Source organism: Colobus angolensis, unplaced genomic scaffold (assembly GCF_000951035.1).
Source record: "Colobus angolensis palliatus isolate OR3802 unplaced genomic scaffold, Cang.pa_1.0 Scaffold35, whole genome shotgun sequence".
NCBI lineage: Eukaryota > Metazoa > Chordata > Mammalia > Primates > Cercopithecidae > Colobus > Colobus angolensis.
This window is the reverse complement of record NW_012116821.1, coordinates 6124521-6138252: the sequence shown is the minus strand read 5'-3', so window position 1 is coordinate 6138252 and position 13732 is coordinate 6124521. Positions and strand designations below refer to the sequence as shown.

The 13732-nt window shown below is 36.8% G+C and overlaps 1 protein-coding gene across 2 annotated transcripts in view; it reads left to right on the top strand.

Annotated features, from left to right (window-relative positions):
• Positions 1–11427, top strand: part of CDC40 (cell division cycle 40) — a 52720-nt gene extending 41293 nt beyond the window's left edge. For both annotated transcript variants that reach the window (XM_011952800.1, XM_011952799.1), the window contains 3 exons: positions 5411–5487; positions 8009–8153; positions 9135–11427. In XM_011952800.1, the coding sequence (XP_011808190.1) occupies positions 5411–5487; positions 8009–8153; positions 9135–9312 (400 nt within the window). In that variant the 3' untranslated portion in view covers positions 9313–11427. The remainder of the gene's footprint in view (positions 1–5410; positions 5488–8008; positions 8154–9134) is intronic.
• Positions 11428–13732: the final 2305 nt, after the last annotated feature.

Here is a 13732-nt window from a genome sequence, read left to right as displayed (position 1 = left end):
CGCCCGGCCAGAAAGGCACTTCTTACATGGTGACAGCAAGAGAGAGAATGAGAGCCAAGTGAAGGGGATTTCGCTTCATAAAACCATCAGATCTTGTGTGACTGATTCGCTACCATGCGAGAACAGTATGGGAGAAACCGTCCCCGTGAGTCAATTATCTCCCACAGGGTCGCTCCCACAATACATGGGAATTATGGAAGTACAATTCAAGATGAGATTTGGGAGGGGACACAGAGCCAAACCATGTAACCCCATATCATCACTCTGGTACAGATGTTTTACTCATAGAATCTAGTCATATATTGGTTAATTGTACTTTCCTAGGGAAAAAAATATTTTTCTAAAGTTAAGCAATATACTCGTTTCATTACATATCATTGTGTGTTCTATAATTTAGTTGCAAAAAAATGCTTACTAACCTTTTTGTTAAAATGAATGACTGAATGGAAACCAGTCAGTTACGAAGCACAGCTCAGCCATGAGTCCTCCTAGCAAGGACTAAAAAGTGTATCTTTCCATCCCCCACAAGTTTTTCTGCTTTAACAAGTGGAAAGCCTTGAACCACAGCCAGTGGTTTCCTCTTTATACCTAAGTCCCTTTGTGGACCTGAGCAGGTCCCTAACCATTGTCAGGACAATCTGGGTGACTGAACATTTAATGTAATTTAATTGTAGTTTCTCCCACACTCACCACTGCCACCACTACATCCCTTCAGATTATCCCCAAGTAGTGGAGAGTAGTCTTAACATATAGCCCATGTTAGAGACTACCTTACAGCTAAGATCTTTCTTACTTCAGAAATGTTTTTTTACAGAGTATCTAATATGGACACCAAGTTTTATATGAGCCACCTTAGATCATTTGCACAGACTCTGGAGAATAAACATACATATACATGTTCTGTTTTGTTTGATGTACTTTAACAGTTTGATCATACTCAAACTTTCTGATGTTTCTACCTTTAGATGTTTTCAAGTTTAAATATAGAGTGGTATAAAAGAAGTTGGTAAATATTTAAATAATCGAGCAATTACAGGGCTTAAGGATATGTGTATGTGGGTGTTCTAAAGTAAAACATTGGTCAGCACAGAATTTTTATTAAACTAATGGTAATGTTAGTATGTTTCTTTTTTTTTTTTTCATTTCCTCTCAGATCTTAGGAAATACTCCTAAAAAGTCATGATACTGTTTTGTTACAAATGATGTCATTCTTTAGATTTTACTTTAACTTGGCTGGGCACAGTGGCTCATACCTATAATTCCAGCACTTTGGGAGGCTGATTTGAGTGGATCGCTTGAACCCAGGAGTTCGAGACCAGCCTGGGTTCTCGAACCCCATCTCTACAAGAAATACAAAAATTAGCTAGTATGGTGGCACAGGCCTGTAGTCCCAGCTACTCGGGAGGCTGAGGCAGGAGGATTGCTTGTGCCTGGGAGGTTGAGGCTGCAGTGGTCTATGCTTGTGCCACTGCACTCTAGCTTGGGTGACAGAGCAAGACCCCATCTGAATAAAAAAATTAAAAATTATAAATAAATATATAATTTTTAAAAAATAGATTGCAGGCTGGGCACGGTGGCTCACACCTATAATCCTAGCACTTTGGGAGGCCAAGGTGGATAGATCACGAAGTCAGGAGTTCAAGACCAGCCAACATGGTAAAACACCGTCTCTAGATGTGGTGGTGCGCACCTGTAATCCCAGGTACTTGGGAGGCTGAGGCAGGAGAATCGCTTAAACCTGGGAAGTGGAGGTTACAGTGAGCCGAGATTGCACCATTGCACTCCAGCCTGGGCAACAGAGCGAGACTCCATCTCAAAAACAAAAAAAAACAACAACAAAAAACAGACTTCAGTTTAACCGTTACTATGAGAGCCTTCCTGACCAGTCCTCAGATAAGATTAGGTGCCTCGTCTCTATCATCCTACACTGTCATTGGCTTTCCACAGCTTTTAGCATACTTCAGGTGCTTGTTTATTTGTTCTCTTTCCTGACAAGTTCTTAACCATGAGAGAAAGAATGGTATGAGTCATGCTTACTGTCTGTTCCCAACACAGTGCCTGGCACACAATATGTGCTGAATCTCTAAAGAAGTCATTATTGGTATAATTATCAATGATGTTACACTGATTGAGCTTTTTCTGTATGTCAGTCACTATGCTAAGCATTTCACCTGAACCATCTGATTTAGTGTGCAAAGCAATCTTATAAGATAGGTACATTTGTTATTCCCATTTTATGTATAAGGAAGTTAATATAGTTTAAGTAATTTGCCCAAGGTTATATAGGACACGAAAGGGCCAGAGTTCACACTCTGATCAAACTGATTCCAAAGCTTGTTTTTTGTTTTTTAAGAGACAGGATCTCACTCTGTTGCCTAGACTAGATGTAGTGGTGCAGTCATAGCTTACTGCAACCTTGAACTACTGGGCTCTGGGCTCAAGTGATCCTCCTCCCTTAGACTCCTGAGTGACTGGGACTACAGGTGCATGCCACCACGCCAGGCTAATTTTTAAGTTTTTTGTAGAAACAGGGTCTCACTCTGTTTGCTGGGCTGGTCACAAACTCCTGGCCTCACAAAACTTGAATTCTTGATCATGTGGATAGATAGTTAGATGAATGAGGGGACTGGTAAGGAGAGAAGGTACTAATAACTTGTATTTGATTTGATTAGTGAGAAAGTAATAAATGTGAAGGTCTGTCCTGCTACAAAGACAAGTAGGAAGCAAAACCAGCTCAGGAGCCCCGGAGCTGTGCGTCACTGCATAAATCATCCCTAGGAGCAATTACTAGTGATGGCCACTTGCTTAGGAGAGGAAGGGACACCCTGAGCTCCGCAAAGTGACAGCTGACCTCCTCTCTGGGAAAATTAGCAACACTGGGGCCTTCAGACAAGTGGTGTTTGCCAAACTTTTATACTCTGTACTTGCTTAGAGTACCATAATAATACAAGAAAACAAAGGAAACTTGGCTTTCTTAAATAAAACTATACAAACTAACTGTATTATGTTCTAAAGGAGAATAAAAGACTATTAGATATTCAGCAACTTTTTTTTAATTTTTTTGAGGGAGAGTCTCGCTCTGTCACCTACGCTGGAGTGCAGTGGCGCAATCTTGGCTCACTGCAACCTCCACCTCCTAGGTTCAAGTGATTCTACTGCCTCAGCCTCCCGAGTAGCTGGGACTACAGGCGTGCGCCACCATGCTTAGCTAATTTTTGTATTTTTAGTAGAGACAGGGTTTCACCAGGTTAGCCAGGACGGTCTCAATCTCTTGACCTCATGATCCACCCACCTCGGCCTCGCTAAGTGCTGGGATTACAGGCGTGAGCCACTGCACCGGGCCAACTCATGGTATTTTAATTGACCAAATGCATGAAATGTCATAGACGTGTTTTCTCCAGAAGGTATTTATTTTGGTAAAATATTTCTTAAAGAAAATTTTATAGAAGTTGACACTGTTGTTTATATTTTAGCTTTAAAAATTCATAGACTTTTATTAGGTTTTTTTTTTGGTGAATTCATTTATAAACTGGAGATTATTTGCAAGATATGAATTACTAGCTTATTATACTGAGTTACAGTATCCAATTAGAAAATAGTGCTGTGTTTGTTTGTTTGTTTGTTTGTTATTTTTGCGATGGAGTCTCACTCTGTCGCTCAGGCTGGAGTGTCGAGTGCAGTGGCATGATCTCGGCTCACTGCAGCCTTTGCCCCCTGGCTTCAGGCAATTTTCCTGCCTCAACCTCCCGAGTAGCTGGGATTACAGGCCTGTGCCATCATACCCAGCTAGTTTTTGTATTTTTAGTAAAGACAGGGTTTTGCCATGTTGGCCGGGCTGGTCTCAAACTCCTGACCTCAGGTGATCCACCCGTCTTGGCCTCCCAAAGTGCTGGGATTACAGGTGTGACCCACCGTGCCAAGCCATGTTGTGTTTATGCCTAGCAGGCATTTTTGCTAGAAATAATGAAGTCCACAGCGTAGTTCAAATTCTTCTTCCAAGCTCCTGGTATGAAGATTCCTTGAAATAAGGTATCCATTTGAATTTTTTTGTTTACTTTTGTTAACACATTGATCAGTATGAACCTGGAATACAGTTAATTTAGAAAATTCTCATGTTTTAATTCATATTGTAAAATAACTAAGCACTAACAATAAGTACAAGGAAGGAAGAAACAAGCCTTTTTTCGATCGCAGATCTTTTTAATACATTTGAGTCATTCTAAATGTCAGTTCTCATTGGTACCATAGAGGTATAAAGGGTTGGAGATCTGACAAATGATGTTATTCCCCAGATTATACCTGAAAATGTTTTCCTCTGACCACGACCCTCATAGAAGTTTCTTCTAGTCATTTGCTCCTTCTGCTGGATGGATGGATAAATAGAGAAAATCCTTATATTAAGGCAAATTATTATTGTTTTACAGTTAACCAGAGTATTGGAACTTGAAACAGGGTTTGAAATTGAAATTGCTGCTGTAGAATCTGTGTTACTCATCAGATTACATTTCCCACACATTACTCTGAAAAATATTTCTGGTTTCATGAAAAGCAACAAGACCAAAACTCCTTTCAGAAAAGGATTTTTAGCTTGGAGAATATTGAAAATGAAAAGGCACTTAGAACCTTTGATGGTTCTAAATTTAGGTGGCTAGTTTTTGATTTTTTTTTCTTCTTTGTATCACTCACGTGAGGTTTGTTTTTTTTTAAAAAATGTGTTTTTCTCCTTCACCAAACACATTTGAAATGCTTTACATGTAAACTGAAAATAGTCCAGGTACCAAGCATTTATTTATCATAATTTATCATCATTTCTGGATGGGCTAGACCAGCTCACAGATCCCGACAGCTTTGCCTGCCATCCTCCTGCATTGCTGCTGGCTCTTTAACACTCTCACCCACTCGAGTTAAGGTTGACTGTCTTGTAAAATAACACTTCACCCTAGGCTTGCCTCAGACATCTTGCTTTGCCCTACCATGGTACATTTTTAATTGATTTATTTATTTTTACTTCAATAGCTTTTGGACTAAAAATGGGTTTTGGCTACATGGATGAATTATATCGTGATGAATTCTGAGATTTTAGTGTACCCGTTGCCATGGTACATTATTAAGAACTTTTAGTAACAGATTTTTTAACATAAAGGCCAGGTTTAAATCAAATAGAAAACAAAATCACTGTCACTGTTATAATGATCATGGAAAGTCATTTATGAAGTACAAGATTCACCATAAGCAATGCAGTGTCATCCTGTGATTTTTCTTCTTCCAGAAAGTTTCATGAAAGATTTATTAAATGCATAATTTCAAGAGTTTGCTTTTATTTGCATATTATTCCTTTGTTCCAGAGATAATTCTTCAGAAGGTACTTTATAAAAATTGCTTATTCTGATATCCTATTTAAAATTTTTAGGGATATCCCTGTGGATTTCAAGTATATAGCAGAACCCAGTATGCACTCAATGCCTGCAGTGACTTTGTCTCCAAATGGTGAGTTAGTATGTAAATTGTATTTTTAAATGAGCTTTTAAGATACGGTGTGATTTCTATATTCAAAAGAACTTTGGCCCCTTCCTTCTTGGGAAAGTTCGTCACAGTGCCATTACTTGTATAAGGTAATCTTTACAATATTAGAAAGAATTACTGACTTTCATATGTAAGTCACCTCACCTACTTTTCTGTGTCTTTTTTTAAATAAAAATAAAAGAATGATTTACTGCTAACATTGATTGAACATCAGAAGATTTCTGTTTATCAGTTTTCTTTTCTTTTTTGTTTTTTTCTTTTTTTAAGAAACAAGGGTCTCCCTTTGTTGCCCAGGCTAGTCTCAAACTCCTGGGCTCAAGTTATCCTCCCTCTTCAGCCTCCCGAGGTGCTGGGATTACAGACCTAAACCACTATGCCCGGTCAGAGTTTTCTTTTCTCATTCTCCTTCCAAACAGAATCACGTTCAGTACATCACTTAATAATGATTGGCCAAGGCAGGAGAATTACTTGACCCCAAGAGTTCGAGACTAGCCTGGGCAACATAGAGAGACCTCATCTCTACAAAATAAAATTTTAAAAATCAACTGGCATGGTGGTGCATGTTTGTAGTTCTAGCTACTTGGGAGGCCAAGATGGGCAGTTTGCTTGAGTCAGGAAGTTGACTATGATTGCATGACTGTACTCCAGCCTGGACAATAGAGCAAGACCCTTCTCTCTAAAAAAAAAAATAATAATGATTTATTGTAAGCTCTTTCAGGGGATAGGAAATTTTGTTCTGATTCTTTATAATGAGAACACTTTAGCAGTTCACTATAAAAAATTTTCTCAGGCAAAAATTAAAAAGATAAATCTATTTAATATTGTTTAATCCATTGTCTTCAGTACAAGATAATTTGTGCTACAGATACACTGACAATATACTGATATGATTATAGCTCTACATGAGAGTCTTAAAGTGGGAGTTCTGATATTTGGGGGACATTGTCATCAAAGCCACTGTCAACTCACATAATGGGGCAAGGAAGAGTTTGCTGTTCCATCAGGGCCTCTGACACAAGCAAATGGTAATAGTTGTCAAATGCTCTATCTTTTTTTATAAGAAAAGCAACCTAAGTGAATCCTTTTTTGATAATTGCTAGATTATATACTTCGTCACTGTGCATCTACATTTCACGTAGCTTATTTTTAAACTGCCTATTACAGATTTTGTGCCCGTCTTGAACAAGGCCATTTACCCACTCAGGCATTGAATCTATTTCCTTACTTAGTAATGTTTACATGTACTGTTGGCCCTTCGTATCCATGAGCACCACATCCTGGGATTCAACCAGCACAAGTCCAGAATATTCAACAAAACAAACAATAAAAAATAACAATGTAACAATTAAAAATACAAATTAAAAAACACAGGGTAGCGACTAGGTACAAAGCATGTATGTTATGTTAGGCATTATAAGTAATCGAGAGATGATTTAATGTATACAGGACATATGTGTAGGTTTTATGCAAATACTATGCCATTTTATATAAGGGACTTGAGCATCTGTGGATTTTGGTATTGGGTAGAGGGTGCAGATCCTGGAACCAGTTCCCAACAGATACCAAGGAATGACTGTATATAGGATGGAAGTATAGTCATGCATTCCTAACAACAAGGTTACTTGTGAGAAATGCAGCATTAGGTGATTTTGTCATTTTATGAACATCATACAGAGTACTTACACAAACCTAGATGGTATAGCCTACTTACCCTAGGCTGTATGGTATAACCTGTTGCTCCTAGGCTCTACCCCTGTATGGCATGTTGCTGTTCTGAATAATGTAGTCAGTGGTAAGCATTTGTGTATTGAAACGTATCTAAACATAGAAAAGATACAGTAAAAATTTGGCACTATAGTCTTATGGGACCAGTGTCACATGTGCGGTCCATCATTGACCGAAACATTGTTAAGTGGCGCATGACTATAGACACTGCAGTTTAGGCTCTAGGGGCTTTGATGAATCCCAAGTAGAGAAAAGCATTGTAGCCGTTAAAAAAGTTACTATAATTTTTTTAAATTACCTCTTTTTTTGTATAGTTTTATTTTATAACGCTAGGCTTTCTCACCAGTTAATCTTTCTTTATTCCATGATTACCACAGATAAGTCTCTTTCTCCTATTTCCCATAGTTCTGTTGTCTATACTTACTATAAATTCATTTCATTTCATAACTTTTAGCTTATTTCTTTAACATGAAACTTGGAATTTCTGTATTTCCTTATTCTTTTTATAAAAAAAAGCTTTTATATGAGAGTGCTCAATGATATAGGATTGTATACGCAAAAGCCTTTAGTTTATATATTAATAACTCTTGCCAGTGACATATTTATAACACTTTACAGGTGGTATAGTAAATTTATTTTTTAGTCTTATAAAGTATTTGAGAGCAAAAGTTATATTAATCACAGTGAACATATTTAAAATAAAAAGTTTTTAAAAATGTTTTAGTTTTTCTCTAAAATACCTCATTTATTGAATTTACAGGAAAATGGCTAGCATGCCAATCAATGGACAACCAAATCTTAATTTTTGGAGCACAGAACAGATTTAGATTAAACAAGAAAAAAATTTTTAAGGGCCATATGGTAGCAGGCTACGCTTGTCAGGTGGACTTTTCACCAGACATGAGGTAAGTTTAAAACTTCTAATCCATTCTAGTATTCAAATATGATATAAACTGTTGTTGTACAAATAACACTTTACACATCACTCTCACATAATATATTTTTATGAAAACTCGATAATCTGTTAACATTTTCAAAATGCTGGCTATAAAGGCGAGAACAAATTAGGAAAATTACATTTTGCTTTTTTTAGGTTCTTGCTTTAGTATATTCCCTTCTATTACTTAGGCTTATGCCCTTTAGTCACCTAATAAATCCCTCTCTATATAACCAAAGCCTTATTTTCTCTCTGCTTTTCTAAGCAAGACTGGAAGTGCTATAAGCACTGTATTGCTATGACTGAATGAACACCAAAAGAATTAATTGTGTATTACAGTGTTGCAGTTACAGCTTCACTACAGCTTGTCTGTGCTGAAACCTCTAATGCAACTTTTAAATATTTCTAGGTCACACTAGATTTGTGAAGCCTACAGCATGATTCTTAGTTAAAATGTATAGGTAGAAGTAATTTAGAAATCCCAATAACTTTGTATGTTTAGCTTAGTAATTGGGCCTACCTCTGATTCAGTCTTAGATGTATTCAAAAGATACTAAAGCCAAAAAGTAATTATGAAAGTGGTAGAGCCTACTATGATGGAATAGATCTAAAAGTGTTCCCTAGCTATATGTGGAATTGGTTCTCCAATATCTGTTTCTGACTATCTAGAGACTGATTGTGTAACCTCATTCACTGTGGCCCCTGGGGCTCCCAGTCTTCCCAGTTAAAAATAATTTTCTACTCTTAGATTGGTTGGGAGGTTTTTTAAAATAGAATTTCAAATTATAGACTGCTTCATGTTCTACCTGTTATTCTGAGTATTGTATATTTGCATTGGATTTTTTTTTTTAATGTTAATGTGAAAAGACAGTAGCTTCCCCTGTTCTTCATTCACCTTACCAGGTTAAGGTATTTGAATAATTTGAATTTATTTTTCTTCCCATTATAGTTATGTGATTTCAGGAGATGGAAATGGAAAATTAAACATTTGGGACTGGAAGACCACAAAACTCTACAGTCGATTTAAAGCTCATGATAAAGTGTGTATAGGTGCAGTGTGGCATCCTCATGAAACTTCTAAGGTCATAACATGTGGTTGGGATGGTCTTATTAAATTGTGGGATTAATTAGATTAATCCTTAAACTAGCTAGGATCATTTTTGATCCATTGTCATATTTAACTGTATTTAATTATTAAATGTATCAGATGATAACTTGATTTACAGATAATGTTGATGACATTGACCCATTGTTTAAAAAAAGAAACTGTAAATTTGACATAATTTCATTTGCATCTTAATTTTGTTCTTTATAAATGTTATTTATACAGAAAATGGCTATTGACTTTCTATTTGACAAGGTGTTACAATTGGCAAGCAGTTTGAGTTTATACCCATGACATACTGGAAGTATCCCTTTGGGGTCAAGAAAGAATCCCTAGTGGATTTGGGATTCTAGAGGAGGTAATATAATTAATTATTCAGAAAAATACCATGTATTTACCTCTTCAGCCAAAAGGGCAGTAAAGAATAGGGATAATATAATTTAATGTAAATTTGGAAGAAGGAAAAAACCACCCAGTTACTGTCCCCATTATTTTCACTGGGTCAAGTTCTAATCTTTCAGCTTCATGAGTTCCACTCCCTTTGATGACACATGTTGTGTATTTTTAGTTGTAAAGCAGTAATCTTCTTTAACTGCAGCATTCCTCTAATTATAAACAACGAAAAATAAAAATCAGTCCAGAGTTCTTTCGTTGACTTAATTCCTGATCAGTATAGACAGGACTGTATATATTTAATCAGAGCATTACATTATATCTGAAGATGGAACTCAGGAGGATACACCAAGACCTTGAATTTTATTTACATTCACTGTCAGTAAAGACCTGGCTACACTTTGAGAAATCAAGATCTCCTAGGTCATTGCTTCACAGCTGTAATTACTGAAATCCTCCTCATAGGAGATAAACTACAATGGGTAGAGTCCAAGATGTCAACTTGTAATTTCTTTGAAGTCATGTGTTTTATCTTTAAAATTATTCCTGTTTTACCTGTGAATATATACAACAGGACTTTTTAAGATTAAAAAAATTTTTAAACCTCTATGTCTGAAAAAAAAAAGTGACACTCCCGGAAGATGGCTAGAGTTCCCCAGTTTGAGAAGCAGTGACCATGGTGAAAAATAGTTTTTAAAACATCAGATTATAAAATCAAGATAGGCCAGGTGCAATGGCACACGCCTGTAATCCCAGCACTTTGGGAGGCTGAGGCAGGTGAATCACCTGAGGTCAGGAGTTCAAGACCAGCCTGGCCAACATAGGAAAACCCCATCTCTACTAAAAATACAAAAATTAGTCAGGCTTGGTGGCGGGCACCTGTAGTCCCAGCAACTCAGAAGACTGATACAGGGAGAATTGCTTGAACCCAGGAGCGGAGGTTGCAGTGAGCTGAGATCACGCCTCTGCACTCCAGCCTAGGCGACAGAGTGAGACTCCATCTCAAAAAATGAAAGAAAATCAAGATAACCTCTTGAATGTAGTAGCTCATAGCACTTTAATTTGGCAAGCCATTTTTCCTGTTTTATTATAAGTCTATATTAGATGTTTGAATATGGTTTGAAATATTTCACTACCATGCTGAAAAAGATTGGTTGATAGCTGCTTGGAGTGCTAACTGGAGTATCAAAATCATGTCTCTTGCTGATAACCTAAGAGCATTAAACTCTGAGTCCAGTGAGGTCATAGCAGTGTATGCTCCTTGCCCTTACGGAGTGTCCATTTTTAGAAATTTAGATTTTAAAAGGCCTGGGACATATGACCAGGCCTGATAGCCACATAAAAATAAATTTCATAGAAAAATGAATAAAAGCAGAGATATATTTTTTGACACAGAGGCAGGCACCCAAAGAAATACAAACACTGCCTAGCTGCTGCCATTTCTGTAACTGCCCAGAAGGGTGACAGATTTCTGAAGGGGAAAGGATTCAGATATGACCTTTTCTTTAGTCCCAACCACTAGTTTTAACAAATGTGAATTATTGAAATGTGAAGGGACAAAAAGAATCATACATTTAAACTGTCTTGTTCAGTACACCAGTATTGTATGTTATAAATCATCATTTCTAAATCTGGATTTATTTTGTTGTGTTTTTGACTGTTTCTAAAGTAAGTGTATATAAAAGTTGTCTCCTTTTTAAAAAGATCATATTTTTAAATAAAGCATTTTTTGTAGAAAGTGCTATCAAAATGTTCATCTTGTTCATCTTTAGTCTCCTTTTAAGTCTTAAGTGTATTGAGACACTAGATTAAGCCATTTGCAGTTTTAAGTGGATCATATGGAGAGAAATGATGCTTTAGAGGTGGATGTGGTTTATTCAGGTATATCAATGGGTTTATGAGTATATAATAAAATACACAGCTGTACCCTCAGAGCACATTAAATGTAACACATTCCATATTTATTCATTTAGTGGTGGCACTAAGTCATGATTATACAACATTTTAGAGTACATAAGTGAGTGGGGTTATATTTCAGCATAAAAAGTCTCAAGATCACATGGTTACTGGACTTAGGTGGTTACCATCTGGCTCCTTTTCCTTTTTGCAGCCTTTTTGTCATATCCAGGACAGATTTCTTTCCTAAAAGTTAGGATAAAAGTGATGCTTTAGTGAAAGATTTACTAGAATGAATACTATATATTGAGTCACAAGCGGGAAATATTTTGTCCTAAACAAGGAGCAAATTTTAAGATTCAAAAACAGGGAGCAGTGCAGTGTTACACAGCCACATTTCTAAGCAGTTCTTGAGGCTACATTGTGGGGCTGGCTGGTATCCTTGGTATATTTATAAAATAACTGTAAGAAAACGCTAACTTTGAATTAGCAAACCCTTAGATGGTAACCATAAATATCACAACACTGAGAACAATTATAGAGACTTTCCTTGAAGAACATTGTTTCTCAGGGTATGGACTGAGAACTGTCTGCATCTGAATTACCTAGGGTTTGCGTTGCTTACTGAGATACAGAATTCAGAAGAAAGTAGGGATTATTTGGGGGAGACATCATGAATTCATGTATGAGAAGGGGTATAAAGTGGCATCGAGACCCCAGTATCCATCAGCACTATTAAATGTGGGTCTCAAAGTAAGACCTGGGGAAACTGATTCCATTTATCATCACAGATGCATACTTTTCACATTTTGACATTTTTGAATAGCGCTATAGTTAAAATAAATGAATGTCATAGTCTAATGGGCAGCATTCAATTCTTTCTTAGTGTATCATAAAATAATTGATGAAATACAGTAAAAACAAGGCAGGTACGAAGGGCCTGAGAAGAAGAGAAGATCCAGTGGAAGGAAAGTGTCTTTTGCAGCACTGGGCTCAAAATTCATGTTGTGAAATGTTTCTTTGATCACTGAATAAAATGAATGAACTAACTGAAGATTCAAATTTAAAGTATATATTTATATATGTAGACACACAAATACATATCTAATCACTAGAAAGCTTTTTTTTTTTTTTTTTTTGAGATAGAGTTTCAGTCTTGTTCCCCAGGCTGGAGTGCAATGGTGCAATCTCAGCTCACCACAGCCTCCACCTCCCAGGTTCAAGCGATTCTCCTGCCTCAGCCTCCCAAGTAGCTGGGATTACAGGCATGCGCCACCATGGCCCAGCTAATCTTGCATTTTTAGTATAGATGGGGTTTCTCCATCTCTTGGTCAGGCTGGTCTCGAACTCCTGACCTCAGGTGATCTGCCCGCCTCAGCCTCCCTCATGGGATTACAGGCATGCGCCACTGCACCCAGCCAGCTTTTTTTAAATGTAGAATTTTTGTTCCCAACTCAGACCTTCAAATCAAAGTCAGCACTTTTAGCAAGATCCTCAAATGAGAACCACTGAGGTAGAGTCCCGAATTTATCTTGGGCATTTGGGAAACTAGACTATTTGGGACATGTAAAGTAAAAGAGAAATTTAGCTGGTCAAAAATATGCACTGTACACGTGTGTATGTGTACGTATATGTGTATATAATGTATGTGCATAGTATATTTATATATACATGTTCCATATTCATAGTCACTTTAATAATTGTGGAAACAACTTTCTCAACCGAATTGCAATTTTATCTGGAACTTAAAAGAAGTCACAGACTTGCAGCCAACGCCCTTAGAGTGACTATTTTTAGTGACAGTAAGTGAAAGTCAAACTCTTTTGATTCTACAGCTTCTTATATCTGCAATAGCTGTCTTCAGATAAGTTTCTTTCATTCCCCACTCTCCAGCCTCCAGCATTTTAGTTCTGGGAGAGCAACTCGGATCTCCATTTTTTATTTGTTCTAATACACTTCTGTCCAATAGGTATATGTCCATTATATATGTGATTTCAAATTTTCTAATAGCAAGGTTTAAAAGGGACTTAATAATATGTTTTGACATATCCAAAATTTTATCTCAAGATGTACTCAATTATTTTAAAAATTAATATTTTACTTTTTTTATATGGAGTCTGAAATCTGGTCTCTATTTTACACTTACAGCACAT